The sequence below is a fragment of the Styela clava genome, chromosome 7 (assembly GCF_964204865.1).
Source record: "Styela clava chromosome 7, kaStyClav1.hap1.2, whole genome shotgun sequence".
Classification (NCBI taxonomy): Eukaryota; Metazoa; Chordata; class Ascidiacea; order Stolidobranchia; family Styelidae; genus Styela; species Styela clava.
Genome location: NC_135256.1, coordinates 15,434,906 through 15,460,817, shown reverse-complemented (window position 1 = coordinate 15,460,817; position 25,912 = coordinate 15,434,906). Strand labels below are relative to the sequence as shown.

General features: G+C 34.7%; 2 protein-coding genes across 6 annotated transcripts in view; one reads left to right on the top strand and one right to left on the bottom strand.

Annotated features, from left to right (window-relative positions):
* Positions 1-12,385, top strand: part of LOC120327565 (uncharacterized) — a 39,890-nt gene extending 27,505 nt beyond the window's left edge. For both annotated transcript variants that reach the window (XM_039393887.2, XM_039393886.2), the window contains 6 exons: positions 2,010-2,086; positions 6,214-6,315; positions 6,951-7,072; positions 8,984-9,056; positions 9,242-9,459; positions 9,928-12,385. In XM_039393887.2, the coding sequence (XP_039249821.2) occupies positions 2,010-2,086; positions 6,214-6,315; positions 6,951-7,072; positions 8,984-9,056; positions 9,242-9,459; positions 9,928-10,342 (1,007 nt within the window). In that variant the 3' untranslated portion in view covers positions 10,343-12,385. The remainder of the gene's footprint in view (positions 1-2,009; positions 2,087-6,213; positions 6,316-6,950; positions 7,073-8,983; positions 9,057-9,241; positions 9,460-9,927) is intronic.
* A 1,974-nt stretch (positions 12,386-14,359) lies between these two features.
* The window catches only part of LOC120328950 (protein polybromo-1-like), a 36,010-nt gene continuing 24,457 nt past the window's right edge, over positions 14,360-25,912 (bottom strand). For 2 of the 4 annotated variants that reach the window (XM_039395536.2, XM_039395537.2), the window contains exons 30-38: positions 25,631-25,883; positions 24,039-24,194; positions 22,838-23,236; positions 22,061-22,264; positions 20,646-20,886; positions 19,943-20,130; positions 17,608-17,722; positions 17,332-17,425; positions 14,360-15,524 (exon numbers count right to left, since the gene is read on the bottom strand). In XM_039395536.2, the coding sequence (XP_039251470.2) occupies positions 15,404-15,524; positions 17,332-17,425; positions 17,608-17,722; positions 19,943-20,130; positions 20,646-20,886; positions 22,061-22,264; positions 22,838-23,236; positions 24,039-24,194; positions 25,631-25,883 (1,771 nt within the window). In that variant the 3' untranslated portion in view covers positions 14,360-15,403. The remainder of the gene's footprint in view (positions 15,525-17,331; positions 17,426-17,607; positions 17,723-19,942; positions 20,131-20,645; positions 20,887-22,060; positions 22,265-22,837; positions 23,237-24,038; positions 24,195-25,630; positions 25,884-25,912) is intronic. The other 2 variants (XM_039395539.2, XM_039395540.2) reach the window with 2 other exon arrangements.

Below are 25,912 nucleotides of genomic sequence, written 5' to 3'. Positions count from 1 at the left end.
AATTAAAGCAAAGCAAATGGAAGGTTGAATAATTTGTTAATTAAATATATAGTTTGAAAATATATCCTCATAGTTGCTCGCAAAAAAAAATTCTGAAACAATTAAAGCTATACCTTCGAACAGTTTTCTTTAGTAGAATTTGCGTACGCGAGCATGAATTTTTAAGATCATTTTTATTCATGATTTGATTCAGATTAGTCGCATTTTTACAGTTTCTGGCATCGTCTCGATGATGACAAATAACAACATATATAATATTCATTTATATATACTCGCCATCATCAATTTCACGCCGTTTGTCACATCGATTCTGTTCTATTCTGCTTGACCAAAAACATATGTGAAGATTTTAAGACGATTTTTCATGTATTTCGTAACTCAGAATGCGAGTCCTTGCAATGAAGTTAACAACACTGCACACAGAACACAAAAAATGACATATTTGACATTATTGAAGATGTACAATTAATATATATACGTTGGACAGTGTCGTTGGGCACGGAACTTGAAATGCTTTACTTCAACACTGTCCTGGAAGCAATAGAACATACCTGCCCATGACCTGCCCATATATATATATATTCGAATTATCTGAAGTATCCAAAATACGTTTCTATCCGATTATAAATGTAATTTTTACATTCAAGGTTGATCAATTTGCAACAATAAAGTTTGTCCATTCAATAGTATGGTTCAAATAATTATTTTTTCGCGAATCCATATATCTGATAATATATTTGTATTCATTTTCAAATGGTAATTCGAATAAAAATGTACCGTTTACTTTTCCTTCAATTATTTTAGTATCTCGTCATCCGTAACATTTGTGACAAATGCATTACAGAAACTTACGTCATTCGAATTTGCATTTTCAACCCTACTTTTTGTTTTATTTATTTATTTATTCTCAATATTTAACTTCTTTTGCGTTATTTATATATGTTGTTTATGATAAAATGTTGTTTTCTTCGATGCATTTCCGCATAAATATTGCATGCATCGCCTGTTGTCAAGAATGAATAATACATAGGTCTTAACGCCCGCGAAATTTATGTCTGTGCACGCGAAAGCGCGCGTTATACTTTTCTATACTCATAGAGAGATTACGTATATACGGATCATATATTGCCAATGATAAATCGGAGATAATTTTGTGAAAATTAGTACTTAGAAAGAAATAAGGCGATGTTTTTTGTGTTTATGTCCGATTTATCCACGATCTTAAGGTTTAAGTTACTTAACTAGTTATTTTGGTTTATCTCAGCTCGGCATTTTTCCAAACAAATGCGCAATATTATGTGTTTTTGATGAGATATATAAAATCAGCATTTTTGCACTTTTTCAAATCCCATGCGAATACACGAGCATAAACAAATATCCGTTGATGCAAAAAGCATGCTTGTCAGAGCACGGATCACGGGGCGCGAAAATCGGTGCGCAATAATAAAAAGAAATGTTTATATAAAAAATCTTGATGCTTTTTGATGAAGAAATAACGCTTTCGTAGAACGAAAGACCGACCGGTCGATAAAAATTCGATTCGCTGGAAAAAACTATTTGTGCTACATAAACTAAATTAAAAATGATGTTGTGACGTCACTGAAGGTGATATTGATATCGACTCCCCAACTTTAATTTGTAAAATTAATTAAAATGTTGCAAAACTCGTTTAGTTTGCTGTACGGCGGACTGAGAGAGAATACAGCTATGGCACGAGGGTTGAAAAGTTGGACTCGACAGTTTTGGTATTGCAGATTGCAATCTCTGTTTTAAGTCCCATCCATCCCACTTCACCCCCACCTCAAATTTCGTAGGCATATTCTGGAAGAATTGCATCAAAAAAATGTGGTCCCAATTGCCGTATAATTTCTTTCAACATATTTTATCATATTATACTTATTCCTAATTTTTAGTATTCGATTGTAACGTTTTACAAATTTTTTACTGCGCATGGCATTAAATTTTTTTTTTTTTTTGTTACTTACTATCATTTTTTTTATTTTGTTCAGAACTAAGTCAAAATCAAGAATTTTATAAAAATGCTGATGTCCGACCTCCATACACATACGCATCACTGATAAGACAGGTATTTTACTTATCTAATCATTTTAGCTCAAGTTAACAGTATTTCTTGTTTATTTCATCTATACCACATGTACGATTTTGATGTTATCGCCATTATGATGAAAAAATACTAAACAGTGTAAAGTTTATCACTTGTGAATCCTGATTTTTCATATATATTATACAATTCGAAAACCTATCTTCATCTAGATCTAGACATTGACATAATTCTCTTGTCTTTCATTTCATTCAACTTAAAATACTGAAGACAAAATTTTTTAGAGACCAGACGCGATGTCAAATAAATATAGATATCAATAAATTTTGTAACCTTATAATAGTAATGATTACCTACAACAGAAAACAAACAAACGATATTGTTTGCTTCTTACCATTTGTCCATGTTTTACTATGAGAAAGTCTGGTAGAATCTCTCATCGCTTTCACGATAAGGTTGAAAAAAAAATACCTAAGTCATAAATTGAAGCCTCACATGCCTCATCCTTTTTATTCCAACCACTCACGAAATAGTAAACAACGTATTTTTAAAGAGCGAGAGAACGAGCGATTTTCACGAAAATATTGTAAAAGATACCTTTAACCATAAAACGTAAATTTGATTTTGAAGGAAAAACTCACTCATTTTAATTTGATCATAACATTAGTTTGTTGTGCGAAGCCAAATATTTCCATATATTAACTATTCAATACATACTAGTTGCGGTTAAAGTAACAACCTTTGATGTATTGTCTTCCAACTTTTCATCAGCAGTGATTTGATTTGCGATCATTTCTCATCATTGACAGATGAGATCAAATTAAATTTATACTGCTTTTGTTTGTCGGTTCGTCACGGGTCAACCGTATAGATGAATTTGTCATTCTTGCAAACAAAATATAATAACATTGGTATACTATATATATTAACTCGAACTCGTCTATATGTATATATTTACCACTTCTCAAAGTTAGTATATTGAATAGTATCATTGGCCACGCCCACGTTGTCTTCTACTCAGAATTATGGGCGTGGTTTTTTTAAAAAAAAATTAATTTTTTTTTTGTACGGCCAGATAAAGCAATGACGAATAAAAGCTTGATTATCATAGGTTGTATTACTCCAGTTTACAAACAATGCTTGTTTCTTCTATGTTCAGGCTGTGACAATACACTAAACCAATAGGGGATTCATTTAGCGACCTTTACTTGGCCCGGTGCTTGTTAAACGGTCTTTATCGATTTTGTTACTCTGATAAAAATACGATAGGAAGGCCAACAAAAAGCGAGTTAACCCCCTTTTCTTCAATCCCTGGCTATCTTCAAAGGGGTTAATGTGTTAATTTGTTTTCGTCGGTATTTGTGATCCCAGGTGTTTTATGTCAATGTTGTATCCTGTGTACGTGACCGAATCTACCAGAACGGCTTAGACCGTCTGTCTGTGACTATACCACGATTGTGGGCCTGATCTGAAATAATTAATATTAAAAATTTAAAAATATAGTCATATTTAAAAAAAATATCCAGTATATTTAATGGCGTTTAATTAAGGGAAATGAGTTGTTTATCAAGATACTAGTTTTCTAATACCGAATTTATAAAATTATAAGCAAGCTTGAAACCCTAACCAATCTCAAAATAATTATCTGATGGGCGAATACAAGGGAACGCCCAATTAGTTTCATTTGTTGAATAGAATAAAAAAATCATCCATCGGCACTAAAATCACACATATTTTTTAGTGCGGGCCTGCGATTAATTTGATCAAAATAGGTCGCTAAAATTTGGATCGAAAAAGTGTGTTTCAGGCCCAAATGGGAACGTATTTTGCAAGGTTATTCAAAAACCTCGTTTCACTGTGCACTCTGACTGAAATCACATGTTTTTTTCAGGAATTTTATAATTTCTTATGATGACTACACAAACAGAAAGAGCATTCAAATGTTTTATTATAACTTTAAAACTCAAATTCAACATTTTGAGGATTCTCTATTCTGTTGTAGGAATGCTGACCAATTTATTTTTTAATACCAATAATGAAATAACTGAGACTAATTCGTTCGTGCAGATTCTAATAAACATGGTTGCCAGTAATCCGTGAAATACAAATGTAGAAATGTTTGGCATATCACCTCGGCTGCGCTCGAATACCCGCTTATCTGTCAACCGTTATAAAGCTTTGATTACACGCATACAGTATAGCATTGCTTTCTTACTTTTATGTATGGCCCACAGCAAATTCAAACATAAAATGTAACACCACATAATTAAAAAACATAGCAGTAACTAAACTCATATTACTAGGTAAAGTTACATATTGACTAATGCCCATATTGTAGCCAGTGAGTGGCGTTTAGCAAAAAAGTGGACTGTTTGTGGGAAAACCATTTGTGTGAACAATATCGAACTTGAAACGTGTTCTGCGTTAAGTTCGATTCAATGATATATCACTGAATAGCGTATATATACTTTAGAAATATATAAATATAAAACGGGCAGCAAAAATTTGATAAGCCAATTTTGATTTTCCTACCTTGTTTTCATCTTATTTGCAGTATTATTTAATTTTATTTATATATTTATCTTATACGAAATTTTAAATGTTCGTAATATTCGATAAATTTTCTTTCTAAACAACTTTTTCGGTATACATTTAGCATTACACCATTAAAACCTTTGAATTAGTGGAAAAGATATCCAAGTATAACCTCTAGTTATCGTAGTTTACCAGCAACAAAATTGTCTGTGCGTATTGCTACATTATCGACTAAAGGAAGTCTGAGTATTGTGTTCCGGTCATCAGAGGATCACTTAATACAAGCAAAGTGCATTTTATTACAAAAGTTTGTTGTCATCTTTCGTCTGCCAAGTTTTCAGCCTAAAAATGTCAATAATTTGGAACCAAATCAAACTTAAAAATTGATAAAATCAGGGCCTAAAACTGAAATTCATTGTGATTCATAGTTGACATGGTAATATATGTTCCGTAATGCGTTTTTCCTATGTATGCCAAGTTGGATTTGCATTTCAACTTCTGACTCCGTGCACACTGTCATTATCGACGCGCATTGTTTTTAGTATTTGTTGTTTGGCGGAAATACGATACCGAAGGAAGTTTGAGAAATTATGTATTTGTTCAGTCTGGGTTAGATGGTATGTTATTACTTTATGGTTTTACGCATATTTAACCCCCAAAACAATAAATTTACCGTTCCAAGACGAGTACTAACTTATGAACTACGAAAATTCAGAATGATAAATGAAAACTGATAATTTCATCGGATACTCGGGAAAAATATTTGGACTCCATTTTTATATTCGTACATTTCGTATCCAGTTAGACATTGTGACAAAATATTTTTTGTCTGTGTATTGCATTTTATCATTTTGAAATAAAAACAAGAAACGTTTCGCTTCGGTTGAATGTGCATTCAAGCGTAACGACTTATAAAACAGTTGTCTCCAGCGCATAATTACGAAATGCGAGATTTACACAACACTCCTTTTTGGTCAACACAACAAAATACTCATATTGTCTATATACGAAGTAATTTTACCCCTTTACCCACACGCAGCTAGGATTCCATCCCATTCTACTAAACGACCAGGCCAATCATATTGGGGCATTGTTGTGACATGGCGCTTCTATGTTAGGGGAAAATTATCTCCAATGTTTTCCACAAAATACATGGTGACATACAGTCAGCTTGGCCCCGAGTGATATTGATGTGTCATATGATTTGGTTGACTAAATTTGAAATATTTTTATGCTCATCTTCGGCTCACATCAGCATTCGTGGTTTTTGGATGTTTTTTGTTATTATTTGCGACACATACTTGTCAAATGCGTTCTCAGCGTGTTTCTGTCTATATTCGCCATTTTCTTACATGGCGTTATGCTTTCTCGATGGTATATGGCAATTATAAGAAATTAACGTCACTTGTGTTGATTAGCTTCATTGTTATCGTTAAAATAGGCGTGGTTATTTTAATCGAAATCTAAAAACAATAACAATAAAATATATTATGAATGTTTAATAACGAAACTCGACAGAATATATAATAATATGGCTAATAAAATACCTAAAACGACGTCGTCAGATTTATCATATTTATTTTTGCTCAATCGTTATTTTAATTTCCTGTTTTTAGGCAATCATAGAAACACCAGATCACCAACTAACACTGAATGAAATCTACAATTGGTTTCAAAGAAAGTTTGCATATTTCAGGAGGAATACAGCAACGTGGAAGGTTTGTTTTATTGTTTCTAATGGAACATGCTTAGATGAAATATGAGCTGTACAATTTTGATTCGACTGTAAAAAAAGTCAAACAATATCCTGATGTGCCGCCCGACTGCTGGTTAATGACCAACAAGATTCGAGTTTGCTACAGTATATCACCACAATAAAATCGACAGTCTTTTGTCAAGTTGGAGCTCTGAAATGTCCATTGCAATAGTAGTTACCAAAGTAAACAGTGCGTTCTATTATTATAAGTATACTTCACTACAGGGCCACATTCATTAAATGGTTGGGGCATGATTATTGGTTTGAAGGAGTTGTTTTACTGTATGTCATATCGTCTAATTCCACCAGTAAATGTTGTAACAGTATAACACCTGGTACTATTTGATTATAAAGACTAAGAGAATTTAAGTTATCTCGTAACCTGGGCGTAAATTTTAACATGCATATAATTGGAATAAAGTCAGGAGTCGGTATAATTATGGCATTATTATCCGTCGATTTTTTTTTTTGCGTGTGTGATTGAAACAGGCAAATCCTGCTGAATACAGGATGAATATTTGATTTGCACTTCTACGATTTTTTTTTCTAAATTTATGTCCAAGTGCTTACCCTGCCATTTCCCACTAATTGATATAGAACGCAGTGAGACACAATCTCAGTCTTCATAAATGTTTTGTGCGAGTTGAAAACGTGAAAGGAGCGGTTTGGACAGTCGATGAAAACGAATATCAGAAGCGGAGACCGCAAAAGTTCTCCGGGTAAAATTTGCTGACTGACAACTTCACCGCCTGCATCTATCTATCTATGTTTCTGCCTATTTCTGTGTCTTTGTGTGTGTTTTGCACAAGCTTTTTGCCTGGTGACGGTGTCCTCTCTCAGCTGCCTAGAGAATAACCTCTATATAGCTTAGATGTTGGCTGTTGCTGATTGGCTGATATGTTTGCGCATCCACCAATCAAGCTCGCGCTCATGCATGCTGTGGTGATTTGCTAAACGACGACACGATTTCCCGCCTTTTTCTTAACAAGCGACGGAGATGAAGTCGTGTTTGTCCTACTTTGTCCGACATTATATCTTCCTAACTCCATAACAACAGTAACACTACATCATACTATTTACCAAGATTGTTTTGTTCTTTTCTTTAAATATTTGCTATTCATTGGCTTTTTATGTTCATTTATTGTCAAATGTCGGAGCATTCTTACCTGTTAAATTATAGAATATGTTCTTTTGTGCAAACAACCTTTAGAAACGTTTTAAACATTTTAATAGCCCGTTTATAGCTATGCGCTGGTTAAAAATGTATAACTCAAAACATGTTTCAACAAACATTTATGGGTGGTGAATCTCCTAAATTTTACATAATATATTTTACTTTTTGCCACCAATGGTATGTTGTAACTAACAAACTTATAATTTGGTGGAATCGTGATTAACAAAATTGATTCTGCGTTAAATACCGATCCAATTTCACGAACTAATAAAAAAGTATTGTATAGTCTAGCATGGCTTTTGTGTCCTGGCTGTTGGCTAATAATAATAATAAGCACACTGTAACGCCGATCCTGTTTGATCTGGTTTAAACTGGATTCACGCTTGCTAATTCATAATCAAACAGAGCGCAATCAGGACAAACCTGTCGCTTCACAAGTGTTTCCGTCGGTGCGAGGATGCCATGGGATCGTATTGGACTGTTGACGATTCTGAATTCAAAAGAGGTCGCCATTTGAAACGTGGCCGCCCTCGAAAGTACGAAGAGGATGAAGATACATCGACAACCAGCACAGAAGTCCAAGCGCCGCTGGATTTCTCCATAAACGCTCAGTAAGATGATGATGATGACGATCAGCACCAGATCACGCACACAAATTGCATCCCGGCACCACCACGGAATTGAATCGTGAATCCCATCACAAAAAAATTTTCACGCTCCAACGCACTTTCACTTCCAAACCAAAACAAAAATATATATGATGCCAGATTTGTAGTAACAGAAGATAGGCCTAATATATACTATTTGTCATATAAGCTCAGCTATTCTTTTGTTATCAATTCTGGCATCTATGGTCGTATGTTTGTGAACTTGAATAATTTCATTCATCCATTTCTTCTTAAACTCTCTCTTGTTATAATTCTCGCGTCTCAATTAAGCTTAATTTAATTTGCTTGTGTGCTGCTTGCTTTTGCGAAGTGTACTAACTTGCATGCTGCATGTTTTGCTTATGTACCTAGTTGTAGATTATTTTTACATATATACTTAACACCTAGTCGATTTAAGATTCTCCTCGTTTTTTATTCGCCCCTACAATGTATTCCGAAGTTGGTTATATCATATAATATACTCATACTCATTATGTATGGAGACTATATTCACTCGTTTACGCCCCACAATTCCTGCCACAAAGTCGATTATCAGGTCCTGTTTGTCTGTGAATTTATTGAGGGCAACTGACTAGTCCAAGGTTCAAACTAACGTTATCGAGATAAATCCGAGCCTCTCAACCTCACACTTCGTTTAGCCAAGTTTGTCAGATTAGGACTGGCGGGTGTCGTGCACAAGCGCGTCCCATAACAGGAAAGTTAACACGCATCATATTAATTACTGTATGTAGTTTCTATAATTCAATATCGCATACATATGTCCTAAGTTTATTTTATCCATCTCACAGGAGTCCTATCATGCGAGGAAGAATTGAACCACAAGTATATTATGGAAATTCACTCAATCAAACAGCAATGCAGGTGAATTGTTTATTTATCAAGCACTAATTTTCTCCAATTATAATTCTAAAATAGCATTTTTAAGCCCAGTACTTTTTAAAGTCATTTGGTTCTTAACTACTTGAATTTAGTAATAGTAAGATTTAAAATTTCTTCACGTCAAAATAATATACTTCTTAATCACACAAAAACTTCTTCTATTTTAGATGGCTTTAGGCGAGCATGGTTTTAGTCCAGCCCTGTTTGCTGCAAGTCAGCAGGCTCAAGCTGCATTATTGAGCAGTCAATCGGCTGCAGGAAACTTTGTAAAATCTCAATCAGCAACTTCGGTAGCTGAAATGATGGAAGAATCGAATAGAATTCGAAAACGAAGTGCTTCACCTTCTTCCAGAGGAAATACTATGTTCGGAGAAGATCTAGTCATGTGAGTTTACCGTTAAACATTTCGTACCCTTATTTTATATCTAATGGAAAATTTATTTTCCAATTTTATTGCTCATAACGTTATATAGACCTCATATACATACATTGGTTAGAACCTCAAAGATATTCCAATACTTCTAGAATAAAACAAACTTCTATAATTTTCAAGCGCAGTAATGCTATTTCGTACACAACCAAGTGAATTATGTTGAACATATGGACATTTGTATCCAATTATACTGAATACTAACTAATGATAACCGCTATAAGCTTTGTTCCTATCTTACTACTTAGTATTACTTTGAATCACTGGAAGGACCTACTGATTGTTTTCAATTCGTGTTATCCTACCTATTTTTACACTTTGCGCAGAAGGGGATCTTGGTTTGAACAATAAACAATTTGGGCCCCACCATCCCCCCCATCCAGCGCAGTCTTGCAGTTCGATCGAATTTTCCTCATTTTTTAGGGATAAAATAAAGAGAGAAAGGGCAGCAGAAATGACAGAAAACAATTATGAATCTTCGTCACAATCTCCACCCTCAATACAAGAAGTTAAACCAGATATTCGCAATGCTAATAATAACAGCAGCAAGTACACTGGAGGCGGGGAATACGGAAGCCCTGAACCCCAATCACCAGAAATGTCCACGCCTTTAGACATGAGTCGCACATCACCTATTTTACGAGCCCACGGCCGCATGAGTGACGAAAACGATGCCACAGCGCAAAGAGATGCCTTGCAACAACAGCAAATGGAATCAGATGCCTCTGGTGAAAGCGATGGCGCACTCGAAAGCAGTAACATCCATCAGTCGCATTCCGCTACCATGATTCCCACTCGAGGTTCATTTACGATGCTGCAAGAACAGCCTAGCGATTAAAGAACTGTCGTGGGTTTTATGTTCATCTCGGTGATATGTCACGTTGACCGCACGTTGACTTTTACATATAACCCGTGATCCAGTTGGGCTTGTGGAAACGCGAGACAAGTTAGTTGAGGCTTAGAAAGCCGAGAGATCTTCAGACAATCAGCCTACTGTGCATATCAACGTTACTAAACTGTGGTACGAACATAGTGGAATTATTTGATTCTGCATTATAATCGATGTAGATCATTGCAAATTCAGTTGCGATTATTCTGTGTATTGTTTGTTAATTGGCGAAAAATAATCGTGTGGGAAAAAAGCGCATTGAAAACTGTCGACAACCATACCAAACGCTGAAATTATCTGTTTTCTCACAAACCATTGGGTATAAAATTGTCATGTAGTTGGTATTCTGTTTGAGCGAGCATGTCTTCCACTTCTACCTCTGTGAGCTCAATAAATGATATTAATTCAAATAAGTTAAAATTATATGAGAAAGCAGAAAGACCGAATAATAATATTTGATTGTGTAATAAACAAACGTGATTAATGATAAGTCTACATATAGGCAGAAATGACCTCTCTGACCCCTTCGCAAATTGAATGATTGAGTTTACGGACCCATTTGTTCGAGTTATGCATTATAAACTGACAATATAATTATTCCTATTGAAGGTGGTTGTAATATGTTTTACGTTAAAATGCACAACGAGACTTTAATGCAGTGGCTTGTAACGTTTCTGTATTTTTTTTTTTATTTATATTAGTTTTGCTTATTTTCTGATTTATTTATTTTTTTTCTTTGCTGGCTTTTTGAGTTTTATTGATTCGGTTTTTATTGAAATTTTAACGCGTTGTTCCTTCAGTTTCTCGATGTCGACCACACCCAGAAAGTAAATGTTAACCCTAACGGGAAAGCTATTATGGTCGCATTCTAATATCTCGTTTTGTTGTCAATTTCAAATTAAAACTACTATTCGTTTAACGACTTTAAACTGGTCGCATATGTATTCAAATGTAAACACAAAAATTGATTTCAAGATTTGACGTTTGCATCAACATGGAGATTTCTGGTTTAAAACGTGTTTAGTTGCCCAACCCGTGATTTTTACAAACCTGAGTAGATAGCTTTCTACGTATAAATTCCGAACAGTTATGTCGGTATAACCCAAAACTAAAGAGAGAGCATTTCCTAGCTTAAACTCATGTAAAAAACTTGACAGGAGTTTACAGCAATTTGTGGGGTTGTTGACTCCAAAAATTGTTCAGTATTTAATTAAACCATGATTTAAGAGCTTTGATTTTCGACAATGAGTAATAAATCAAGCACAGATTGCATCTTGTACATTCACTGTTGTCTTCTAGTCACTGACGAAAATACTTTACGCTTTGTGACATCACTGTTTATTTGATTATTATATGAGAACTGCAAAAAACACAAATTGAAGATAAATTACGAGATCAAATGTAGAATCAAATAGTCTCGTTGTTGATAATTTGATGGCGTCATAGCCTCTTTAATATTGTAGTTAGTTTTTTATTAATTTTTTTAAAAGGCTTTCACGCAATCATGTTAATTAGAGCGGACCAAAGCATAATTTATATGATAATTCTCGTTCCCAGCCTCATTGCATTTTTTTAATATTGCATTTTTTTTTCTACTGAAATTATTTTCGAAACTGTGTCTGTGAACACTCCAACGGGATGAAGTACGATGTATACAGTAATTCCATTAATATGACTAGGTTAACGGATATTCATCTGTGACCTGGTAGAACATACACATTTCTTTAGTACACAACGGCTTGTATGCCTGCCTGTTTGCACGTAGCTAGCTTATTATTGGATTCCGCCAATGGTAAATTATAACTTAATTCCACAAGCCTTTACGCTCATTCCAAACTCTTCTTTATAAAAGTTACTTTGGCTGTTCAATATTATGTTTCAAAGATGATTTCGATGCGATTTCGAAGAAACCTTCAGCCTACCAATCGTATCGTACCTACTGTGTATTTATTGCTATACTCACATTGCAAATATAATTTCTTATTCACGCAATAGTTTGTGATTTTCATTTGATGAGGTGTTGGGACGCCGGAAAACAATATTATTCGTAGAATTACTCAATGTAGGCAGATGTAGCGTGATGGACGCTGAGTGACGAGCTGGCGTTCAAATCCAGAAAGGATTCTCAGCACACGATGGCATGATGTTTAGTGCGTTAATCTTACTATGTTGACATGGGTATCTCAAGTGAAATTCCTGGTTGGCCCCTTGAATAGACTAATACGTTAAATGTTCGACAGGCCCACACTTTACTCGCCTCAGTAGCTCTCTGTCCTTCAGTGGAAGTTCGCGTAGGGTTTTACTCGGAGTAAAGCTTTTTATAATTTATATTAAACATTTTCAGCAAAAAAGTCGCTAAAAAGCTATTACTTTTATTTTTCAAATTTCGTGTCTTATGGGTCCGATATTTCACCAACAATTTCGATCGTGCTCATCAGTCGATTTTTTGGCAAACTCTGTGCTCATTTAATTTGCTTTTATCAATTTTCGGTCGAAATAAACATATCATCGACTCTTATATATATATATTCGTAGGCCATATCGGTACCGATGCTTAATTGTCCACAATTTACCGGGGAACATTAAATATTATTTATAATATAAAAAAAAAATCTTTCAAATAACTTTTGCTACTAATGTTTCCGATTCGTTGGGTATCGCGTTCATAACGAACCTTTCTTGTCAGTTAACAATATGGCCGGGGGAAGCGGCATGAAAAACTGTTCCTGTACGAGTTTACATAACAACACGAATGGCAAGAGAAACAAAAATCGAAAATTAAAGGCTTCGCAAGGCAAACTTTTCCGGAAACTACAACGATTCTCGAAAATATTAGCCTTCAATTTTACTCGTCCATTATAATTCGACAGATACTAAGCTCATTCGGTTAGTTTTGGTGAGCCATTTTCGTTCGTCCGTCCGTCAAAGCGCTACAAACTGCGTAATAAAGCTTGGTGTAAAGTGTGTTTTGGCAATAATAATGTAAATAATTAGTAAAACAAAAGGACATTCGCCAAAAGTATCTAATTCTCCATATTTAATCTTCCACTTACGTTTTTTGACGCATATCCAACCAAAATCGCAATTTTGTCCTTTCGTCTGGAGTTCATTTATTAAAAAGTGGGCGAGACTTTTTCATATATATTAGTACAGGACGGTACATCCGTACACGTCGAAATTCAGAAAAATAAGTGGATTACATACAACAAATAATCAGTTTATTAATAAACCCACACGCGCAGCTAGTAACACATAAACAACAACGCATCGCATTTGGCATTAAAAAATATGCCTCGCCAGACGATCCGTGTGGTTCCCGGCCATAGCTAAATCGGGTCAAGCGCGAACTCACCTGATAAGTCGGGCGTGCCCACATTCTCGTATTGTGATATTTGCATGTTGCATTCAAATAATAACCGCAAATCTTAATATCACATGTGTTGGAAGGATAGTAGATTAATATGCTAGCTATGAAACTATAATTCGAGGACGGTGGCTGAGAGAGGTCCAATAGAATGAGACATAAAATCGGGTCGTTGCGGATTTCATAATTTCGCCACAATGACGGACTGATAAATCAATTTAGCGACGGCCCGTTCTTCGGATGATTGACAGACCTTTCCAAAATGAGGAGTTTCAACTGTTTAGAGCTAGATTCTTGCATTTCAATGGTTGTACTTGAACCCACCCTTCTCGCGACCCTCGCCGTCATACCGTCGCAAATTAGTTCACGTTACCCGTGGACGTTTATGGCTCCATTCACCACCGGATGCATTTCAACAATAAAGTGGTATATCAGCCGGACTCGCAACCGGACAGAGGCCGTGGTTGATAATATGAATGCGCTATCTTAACAACTTTCCTCTCCACAAGAAATAATACAGATTTTAGTTTAAAAGCGATTCTCTGTATCCTTAGAGCAACTCGGCAACCCAAAGTACGTACCAGCCCGTAATATCACAAAGCTTGTCAAATGTTTGTGTTGTGTATATAAACAATTAAAATACCATCAATAGCAACGATAAATGACGGAGACAACTGTCTTTTGTTTGTGAACATCTGATACAATTTACCAAAACATTGTGGTTAGAACCATGTTAGGTGCAAATGACGGCTTCTGTGGTAAACGATATTGAAATAATGACAGAATCCATCAAAGATAGTTTATCACTAACAACGAATTCATTCATTTTGTTGATATACCACATTCCATTGGACGACTAGCGAGATACCTCCACTAGAAAAGAATTGCGGCATAGGCCACAAATAGAATACCGATGCATGTCAAAGAAACATATAAGACGATATAAGGAACAAAAAAATACAGGACAAAATACTTTCACAAAAGTCAGCACAAAATAGACAACACAGTAATGGGTCAAACCGAACTAAATATGATTGTTGAGTTGGTCAATATAAAAAATGTACTAGACCAGTCAGGCCACCCATTGCATCCTCCGTAGTTCGGTTGATATAATGCAATATGATTATATCAAAATTATTACTTGTAGGCAAGTTAGTGACCAATCTGCTTTATTCATAGTCAATGGCGACATATGTGGTAGTCAAGAATCAAATGACAAGTTCATTAAGATTCCATTCTTTGTTAACTCTTAAGATAACTGAAGAAACATTTCTTTGTAGAAATTGACCACTAGATAACATCTATAAATGAAGGTATTTGTGTGCTATCATCCTAGTGCCTAATATACAATGCTTGTATTCGATAACATACTCGCTAAGATTAGACGAATCAATGGAAAACTCATATTTGTTCTTCACCTACATCGAAAGCCGGTTCTCATAAAATATAAAGTCATTCATATCCTAAATATTCAGCCCGACCGTGCTGTCTAGGATCAAAAGTCATTTCAAACTGATGATAAAAGAACATCATCAAAACTGATACAAATTCGATTTTCTAGCAGAAAATGACATATTGGCCCACAGGTGAGGGCCAATCATAATATTCCTAGACACATTTAGTAACAGTCACTCCAGGACTACCCATCACAAGAAATGATTTTTGATCGCCAGTGCATCCTTCAACATGAGATCACGTAGAGACCAAAGTGCAGACTTGATGCTAGCATGTCTGCCTTGACCATTCGCCAGCCAATGAGCTGGCAACCTGAAATTTAAAAAATAAACATATTATGAATACCTCATTTTAGTCAAATGATGCTGCAGAAGATCAACCCGGGTGTTCAATTACACAAGACTGTATCACACGACGAATTTTACTCATAAATTTTCTGACTGGTATTTAATATATATGCGGAAAACAAACGTCTGTATGATAGTTTTGAAGTAAGTTATGTTGTATTTTGGGAGAAAATCAAAAGTATGGAAGGTTATCACTAAACAAATAATGACTACAATTACATGAAAGGACGGAATTCCACGTGTGATACCCATGAGCTGTATCACATGAGCATTTTTCATTTGATATTAAATCACAAAAAATAGTTCACAAATATTCAAACGTGCTCCTATTGTGAAACCATCTCATATATTTATAGCTTTTTTAAAGTGACTAAAAATTGATAGCACAATTTGTACACGATTGTGTTACATAACTAGTCAAGTTCTTTAAAAAATGGTCATTACAATACAACAATTTAAAGAATCTTAAACAACATTCTATTAAATATATATATATATATATATTGATATATTCATCCATGAGCCATCCCTAGATAAAATTGTGTACCTTTTCGAAAGTATTTATTAAAAAACTGAAATTGTAAAAAAACACAACCAGTTAGGGTATAGAAATTAAAAATATTCATTAAAATATTGAATTCTATATAATTTACAACATATCAGGTATTGCAAGTGTAGAAATAAATATCAATCCTAGTAAACAATGGAACAAAACGTGTTTTGATCAGTACCTTAAGTTCATGTTAACCTAACAAAAGCTCGCATATCAGACATTACAACTCACATTTGAACAATACATCATCGATGTTATATCAAATAAATGTGAAAAGATGTTCTAACTGTTCAAATAATTTGGTTCATACCAAGTTTAGAGCCATTATATTTATAAAGTTTGTATTTAAACAATTTTGTGAAGCAAATGTTTGCTGAAAGTAATTTTCTTCATTGAATTGAAAAATAAGTGCACACTCATAACACTATATGATGCTAATACTGAACTAGTTTAATTGTGCTGATTTAAGTAAACGTACAGACTATCGCAGTGATTTTCAACCGGTTCCGCGGAACATGACGTCATTCGAAAAATATAAAAAGTGTTAAAGAGTCAGAGTTTTGGAAAGTCGGTATAAAAAACTTGTAACCAGAGAACAAATGACAGGCCATATTCCCTTTTATTGGACTTTTTAATATCTCAGCGTGTATTTTTTTAGTGATCCATTCCATTCTTGACCAAATAATGTTTCAAAAATGTGAACATTATACTCGACCATGAATGAAGTCATCATAGGAGTTGATTACATTCGTTGCATTTTGAAGCTTTTCTTGTAGTAATAATTAGGGCGTGGCATCATCTTAAAATCGCAAGTGTTGAATTTGCAAATTCCGTAAATAAAATTGTGAATTTGTAGGTAACGATTTTAGCTATATGATAATGGTCGCGGTTGTTGCCACATTTCGACGCAACCGTTGTCAAATTTAGTTTAGGCTGTTATTGCTCCTATTGCCAGTTACAAAATTAACCAAGTCAGTATTTTAATAAGTAAACGAATAGCTCTCGAAGCACTGGGGCTCCGTATGGAGCACTTTGAGAATCTATGGTCTACTGCATTTTTATGGATTCAACTGCAATTCAACTTAGGATATTTTAAACATTTTCCCCAATTGTTTCAGGATATAAGGATTCATATAAAACTGTACACAAATTTCAAATAAAACTACAAAGTACAGCACAACTGTTTTATATAATATAATAATTTTTAAATTATACTCACTTAGCCATATCATTGACAGACATTTCGACATCTTTTTCTTCAACAGAAAGGGTCTTTTCAAAGTTACTGATTGTTCGATTTCCTTTCTCCAGACCTGAAACAAAAAAATAACTTAAATTCTCGTTGTCGTTGTAATAGAGTAAACAAAAGTCAAAGTCAACAAAATCCTGAATGCCATAGAATTAAAACAGAATATAATTTGCAAAATGTCACATTAAATGTCAAATTGATCAAAGACTTTTTACAGCAAATATCAGAAAACAAAGTAATTCTCACTGTCAATGTATCTCAGGTATGCTTCTGAATGTAACACACGTTGAACTTTAGGCGGTGGTTTGACAAACAAAGGTCCACGTCTCATACCGCTGCCAGGTTGTTGAGAATATCCATTCTGTAAAAAAAAAAAACAGAAAACAGTCAATCATCTCTTCCTAATATGTAATCCGATAGCAAAACTTACAATTTTTTATTCGATTAATAGAAAAATTTGATGGAACAATAGCATTTTACTGCCGATTTCATTGCTTTCAAGTTCACCCTTGGCTGGGAACATAAGGTAACAGTGATCAAGAAACTAATAATATTGTGCGTCCTCATTGGACCGATATAGGTAGACAGGACATTTATTACATCTCTATAGGTCAGGGGATCCCAACCTTTTTATCTTAATTTCCCACTTCCGATTCAGGCTGAGTTGTTATTTCCAACTAAATATTGACTCCCTTAAATATAATAAGTTTTCCGTCCATAATAATTGGTAAGACTTTCTGTAATAAAGGTTTGCAATTGGTGTAAAAGTTGAAACCCTGTGAGAACATTCATTGCGCCTTCTAGCATCCCAAGATAGTGACGATCCGTGTAAAAAAAGTGTTATTCACCGAATAGAACAATTCAACACACAAGATTACAAAGGACGCATCAAAGATTACATTGTACCGCAAATATCAGTTTTGCTTTTTTTTTTATATGATAGACCGGATGTCTGAATCTATTTTAAAAATGCGCATAGTTATTGGACAAGGAGACCCGTTCACCTTTGACGCCAATGACTCACTCAGCAAAATATCAGCACACTACACCAGACAAAGTTTTATCAATGTCTCACCGATGTTATGGGACTTTTTGGTCCTTGCTATTCCCAGGACAACTGCATAAGACGCAGTCCATTTGAACTTGTCTGAAATTGCCCCATGCTGTCAAATATCATTTTGCTTTTATTTTTTGTTTTTTTAGCAAACTGATAAGGAAATGGATCGTGGAAATATGTTGCTTCATAGAACCATTGGAGATGGTCTTAGTGCAAAAAACACATTGCGTCAGTTGCTCAAAATTTTTCTTTAAAAACTTGAAAAGTAGCCGAGATAAATACATACATTAGCCATTAGCTTTATTTCAAGTTGACCACAATGACGGGACGGACCAGACATTTTCCCATCAGAGCGTATGCCTACCCAATATCTCCAAGACATTTGAAAATAGACTGTGCCCCTCAGCAACTCTTTAACGAAAATCTTCTTGCATAACAATCAGAGCCTTGGTACTCGTTCGAGACATGTCTGTGAGGTTGTTATCGGACGACCAAAGATCAAAATTAGTTACATGAGCACGATCAGAATAACATGGCCAACACCGTGATAGTTTACCAAAGTTTCAATTAATTGAATGAGAATCTTTTTCAGATTCATGGCTTATATTGTGATTTTCATTGTTCAATATATAATAATTGTGTTATTGTGCGTATATCTTTGGAGGAGCATTCTATTTCTCACCAGGAACCCCCAAATTTCCCACTAGTGGGAAATTTTCCACCGGTTGGGAACCACTGCTATAGATGGAAAACAACATAAAGTCAAAGATGGTTCTCAAATAATTATCAACAATGTATAAAACAAAGTCAAATGGTCTTTTACATTAGATCAGTAAGTGTAAAAAGCAATAATAACTTTTTCCCACACATTACCATATTCAAATTTCAAGAGTCAAATTTACATCTCGAAGATCAAGGTAATCAGAAGCATGGGCACGTTCCTAACACTGATCCAAGATTGTGGATAAAATGATAATCTGTTAGCGCTAGAAAAATCTAATTTTCATGCCTGAACTCGATTAGAAACTGGGCAAATCGACTATTTGAACCAAACCTAAATATTCAAATCGATTCAGACGGAAATTTCGAATCGGCCCCTACTTGTTTTTTATTTGGATGACAAACGTGGAGATGAATTAATTTTTGTTATTGAAGCCATATTTTTATAATGCAATTCTGACATAACTTTTTCTTTCTAGTGACTTATTTATGAAACATGTTTACTATTATGTGTAAACGCTCGGCAAAACTGTTTGAGAGATAGATTCGATGTTTTCAGTAATTGTGTGCCCGGAGGACCATTACTATCACAATAAAAAGTCGCATACGATTGAATATCTTTCTAGCATTCGAGATTCGATTCGATTCAAAACAAATATTAGATTCGATTCTGAAATCATCAGGTATTCGAAAATGCCCAGCCTTAACAGTGACCGGACATATTAGCAAGTTCTTTCTTTTCCTCTTGTTATGAAAATCATATCTTATTTTAATAAAAAAACTCCTCATAAATTGAATGTCTACCTGATCAGTAGTTGCATTCACCGGTGTGGCATAGACCTGACCAGGTGTCGAAACCATTTGTGGCGTTTGACCTGGTTGGTATTGCTGTGGAGTGCCTTGTTGTGGTGTTGATGGTTGGTATCCTTGTTGTGGTTGAAATTGTTGACCTGGATGGTATTGTGCTTGGTTGTATGGTTGCTGTAGCATCACTAATAAAATCAAAAAAATTATTAAACTATCAGTAGAGGTTATGCGAGACTAACTCCCAATCCTTCAATGCCTTGCGCTAGTTGATCCGTATGTGTGAAATGCAAGGATGCTGTATCAGGAATAAACATGACCATACTATGCAATTTAAGAGTCCTGCTTTCAACTAAATTTATTTCTGTAAGGCATTGTCTAACCAAAATCAGACTTACTCAGACAAGCAGTTTTTCCTTGTCCTTGTTGTAAACTGCTTGTCTGAGGAAGTCTACACAATTTATTGATTGATGACCGACATTTCCCTTTCAAGACATATGCATCGCTATTTCTCAGGGTTGACTGCTCGCTTTTAAATGTGATATACACACAAATGCAGCAGACAACAATCATGGTAATCACAGTGGATTAGTTCAGATTCAAATTTAAAAATGCTTCGTGAAAACTAACAAACACACTATTGTCCCCTTTTTGCATTGTTCAGCTTTATTATCAATTAAACAACACACTAAAATGAACCTACTCTGTTGTTGTTGTTGAACCACCATGTGAGGTTGAGGAGGTGGATGTTGTTGTTGTTGAAGCTGTTGTTGCTGTTGGGCCGCTGCAGCTGCTTCCTCCATTTCTCTTTTCAACTGTTGTTTTTTTCTTCTTTTTCCTTGCATTGGTCGGCCTTCAGCTTCGGCTTTCGCACTCAATTCTCTTGCTTTCTCTTCATATTCTCTCTTCTTTTCATCAGTTTGACTTCTCCACTCCTCACCAACCTGAACCGTATGAATATCAGATTAGTATTTGAGATGAAAACAATGTTGAAAAACAGTTTCAAGAAGCGAATTATAAGCATGCAAAATTAATCTAACAGTATGGAATTATGTAAACGATGCTTTCAGTACTTTTGTATTTGAATTCAAATATTCTGATTACTGGTAAGTCACATTATATTTGAAGAAATTTTTGCATATACAGTTTTGAATGAACAATGCTTTCATTGCAAAAAAAGCAACTCAGTGAGCTAGAAACATAACAGCAGAACCAGAATCAAAATCTTCAAACAAAATTCCTTTTCAATATTATGGAATACATAAATTTAAACTCACTTTCAACATTTTTTTTCGTGTTGGACTATAGTAGATGTGGGAAAAGACGTTTTGCGGGATGGTTCAAGCTTAATCTTTATGTAGCTAAAGAGTCTGTATTGTCTAATCTAAAGGTTAACTGCCAATTCCATGCTTCTATAAGCAAGATACTGTAAATATTTTGAAGAATACCATGCTGTTTTTAAAATCTCAAATACATAAGCTTGCAAAAAATAATTGCTGCCATAAAAAGAGAATGAGAAAAAAAAAATGAAAACTTCAACACAAAATCTCAATAATACAATATCATCCTCATTCTGTTAATCTGTGCATTAAAATTCTGTTTATAAAAAATAATTTATCGTTAGGTCACTGTCAGGTATTCATCTCTCCTTTTGTCCTTTTCCTTGCAGAAGATCATCCCTTGCTGACTATACCCTACGAATCCTGATGGTAAAAAGGATTACATCAAATCTTTCCTTTCTTTTCAGTTCTTATGATCCTGCTTCAAAATGAATCTGATAAACCATTATAATTCTGTTCAGCTTTCTCGTTTCTCTCGTGTTTGGTAATATGTGTTTCCGCCATATATAGGATTTTCATGAATCAGTATGGTATCGCAGCATTTTGACACCATCAATATGAACAAAGCAAAAATGTTTCAGCTCAATATTGACTACTCCATTTTATTACATTGAAAGCGGTTTTAGCCCAAGAGCTTTGTCCTCTTGACACAAATTATTAAGACCAATCACTAGACCAAAGAAGGATCTTGAATCCACTGGAAATACATGCATCTATTGTTTTTATTTATTATTATCAATAATATTGTCCATTTTAGCATGCTGTTAATGACACTCACAAGCTTGCTAATATCTCCAAACGGCATTGTCGGATTTTCAGCCCTCATACGGGGATGACATTCACTCGCGAATAAAATATATCCAGTGGAATGTCCGCCACGATTCTTCTTTTTCGTTGTTGGAGTCCCGGTTGTCGAACTACTAGGTGTTTCGACGCGATCAATTGGTGTGATTGTTTGCCGCATACCTGGCTGCATTGGAGACTAAAAAGGTATTCCGTTAGGATTTGCGGCAGTAACAAAAACAAATAGACTTAAGTTAAACAGTCATCTGGTTGTATCGGAAAACTTGAACAAAACAAAAAACAAAATATGGTAAATCAGTGAATAAAAAAGCAAATGAATAATAAAGAAATTACAGAAAATATGTTAGAATAACCAATCGGAAAGATCAATAAATTTATTTCAGGAATGTCTAAAAATGATTGTTTTTAATAAAATTGTAACATAAATCAAAAAAAGGGAATTTTTATGAATTGAGATAATCAAAACCACATTTTCTTCTATTTGCGTCTTTTCTTAAACCAGATTCGTTTTCCAATTTTTGTGTTGGAACTTTTTCCAGAAATTTCAGCTTCTAAAATTTGGCCCCTATCTTTCTATTTCCCTAACAATGGAACTTTAAGTACTTCAAGTCACATGAACCTATGATAATCATTGGCATCGCTGCCACAACTATAAATCTATATTCAATTCACATTGCACCAGTTGTTGCTTACAATTCCTCTGATGTTAATTAAAAAAGTGTAAACATATCAAGATAGAAAAAAATTATACCTGCACCATATGCGGTGGAATTCCTGGTTGAGCTGGAGTATACTGTATCGGTGGCTGCATGTATTGCTGTTGCATTTGGGGCTGGGGTTGCATCTGCTGTGGAGCGGGTGAAGGAACCCCATGGTGTGTAATCATTTGTGTATGAGCTACATACGGGGTCCCGGGTGGGAATTGGTGTTGCTGGTACGGCTGTTGAATTGGCACTACCTGGGGTTGATTAGGTGGGGCCATGTATTGTTGTTGTGGTGGGTGGGCAACGTAAGGTTGTTGAAGTTGTTGATATGGGTGTTGTGGGTATGCTTGGTACTGTGGAGCAGGGTACTGTCGCTGAGGTCCTGGTTGGGGCATCATTTGCTGGGGATACTGCTGCGCCATAGGTACTCCTTGGACTTGCTGGACCTCAAAAGAAAAAAAAAGAAAAATTTTAATTGCCTGTCTAATTGGTAAAAAAAAACACATATGCCCACCATACAGACTTGGACTAGAGATGACCGAAACTATAAAATCTATATTCTGAATAACATCTGCATATTATTTCGAAATATTAAGTACAATACTGAAAATGAAAATGCTGTAAAGTTGAGGTGACAGTGATTTGATTGTTTTTCTATTTTTTGCTTTTTATTGTTTTTAGGAATTAAATGAAAGCATTTTTAATTATCCTGTTAGAGTTAAATTGCTCACAATTATATTTTTTCAAATGAAAATATTTCAAAATAAACCTAAAATCTAGAATATAGAATACCAAATGCAAGAAATTTCAAACGATTCGAATATTCATACAATTCATTTGGGTGTCCTTTCATGACATAGGTTCTCAAAGAGCCTCATATGGAGCCCCAGGGCTCTGTGAGAGAAACCCAGGGGCCTCACGAGCTATTCGTTCAATTATAAAAATAATGAATATTTTTTTAATACAAAGCAGCAAATACATCAGAGTCATTAAATAATGTTCCTTTTTTTTACTCAGGGACATTTATCGGTAAATAACAATGTGTTTTTTTGTGTTTATTTTTGTAAATTCATTGTGGCGCTCCGTAAATAATAGTCAACGTCTTCACGGGCACCATAATACGAAAAGTTTGAAAACCCCTGTTTCATGAGACTATACTTAACAGTATTACAAGTTCTACAGTTAATAGCGTAAATGTACATTTGAAATCAAATTCATTTGTCAAACAACTCAAAACAAACAGCAAACCTGCATCGTTTTTCTTCTCAATTCTTCTTCTTTTTCTTTAGCGAATTCAATCTCTCTTTCTCTTAGTTCTTGTTTTACAGACGAAGCAAGAATGGGTGAAATTTCTTTCGATACTTCCAAAGGTTTTTTTAAGTAATACATTTCATCATCAACCACCTAAAAAAGTCAAAATGATCCGAATTAGCCCAATTCAAACATATGTTAGTTGTAATGTACACTAAACAAACCTCACTTGCTACTCTGTATTGTAGTTAGGTTCAAAGATGGTTATATAGTCCCATCCCATTTACATTGCCTACTACAAAGAAGACATACTGAGCTATAAACAACCTTTTGAAAAGTAAAATCTCCCAGAATGGCCTCATCGACTCTAAACTAACCAGTCTAACCTAATCTATGAATGGGTCTATTCCACAACACATCAAGTTCTAATAAATTGTTTCCTTTCCCTTCATTGTGATATAATAAACTGGAATTACTAAAACCTTCCGAAACTCATTTGAAAAGGCAATACTCATTACCCAACTATTAAATATATCACTGCACTGAAATATAATACTTCTCTCATAAGTTTCATTCTTTCAACTTCAGCTTTTGAATAATAGAAATTTTTCTTTCTTGTACAAACTCCTGTCTGCTGAAATGATGTCCAAAAACAAAATATTTTTTCATATTTATAATCTGATTTTGAAAGGAAATAGTTTGTTTTCTTATTTTCTTAGCAGGGAAATTTTATAATACCTAAGTGTTGTGATTCTACAATTTTGTTCCTGAGTTTTCAAATGTCAAATTTTTTTATGATACATTACAATGTGGAATAACCATAACATCTTTGCAAAACAGATAGATATAAATATATGATATTAAGATTTACAGATCGCCTCTTACTAATCAATACTAATGGTACTGTTAAAACTTTATCACAGTACAGCAAACCCAAATGTAACCTCTACATTTAAACAAAATATAAATTGTTTTTTTTAAACTTAGTAACATAACTATCCTGGCCTCACAGATTCAGGTTTCTGAATTGATTTTTGACTATCACTATCCAAAGAGAGATGATACAAAAAAAGTTGGCGCTCCTGAAGTATGTGTACCAATATGGAGGTAACTAATTTTGTTCGCCTTTTTTACATCCAGTTGTCTAAAGGGACGGAAGCCTTTGGGCAGGGGGTATATTCACTTGGCTAATACAAATAGTCTTTGAACTCGGCTAGTTAGTACATCCAGAACCAATAACTAAACACATTAACAAACATAGTGGGCAAGTGGTTAAAGCGTTAGACTAAATTATCATGGCATCGTAGGTTGAAATTTTGAGTTCAACTCCTATGCCCACCACCATAACTAGGGTGCAATAACAATGCTGAACCGGCAGGATTCTAGTCTTTTCCAATTATAGTAGCTTCTAGCGCAGAGTGTTGTTGTTCAGATTAGAAGACGTATAAATATGTCGTATGGAAAAGTCGCAACATATTTTGATGCAAAAGACACAACATACCTACATTACTATCACTCCATGAATTGAACTTTTTTTAAAACTGTTGTGAGATCTCTTGCAATATTTTTAATGATTGTAGGTCTCATACCTTGTTACTAGCAGCAGGTTTCTTCAGAGAACCTCCTTTTATTTTCTTTATAAATTTATCTGCAGCTAGATATCTGGATTCGCAAACATGAATATGCATTTCCAATATTTCTGTTGGTCTGCACTGTGAGAGTTCTCTCACAGACATGACGGCACAAACTCCAACGACCCATGACAACGGAGTGGGTGGTGGCATCGATGCTGTGGCTTCGTCGCCGTATGGTGAATTGAAGGAAAGCAGAAAAACTTCATTCCTGAAAATATTTTTCATCAATGAATAAAC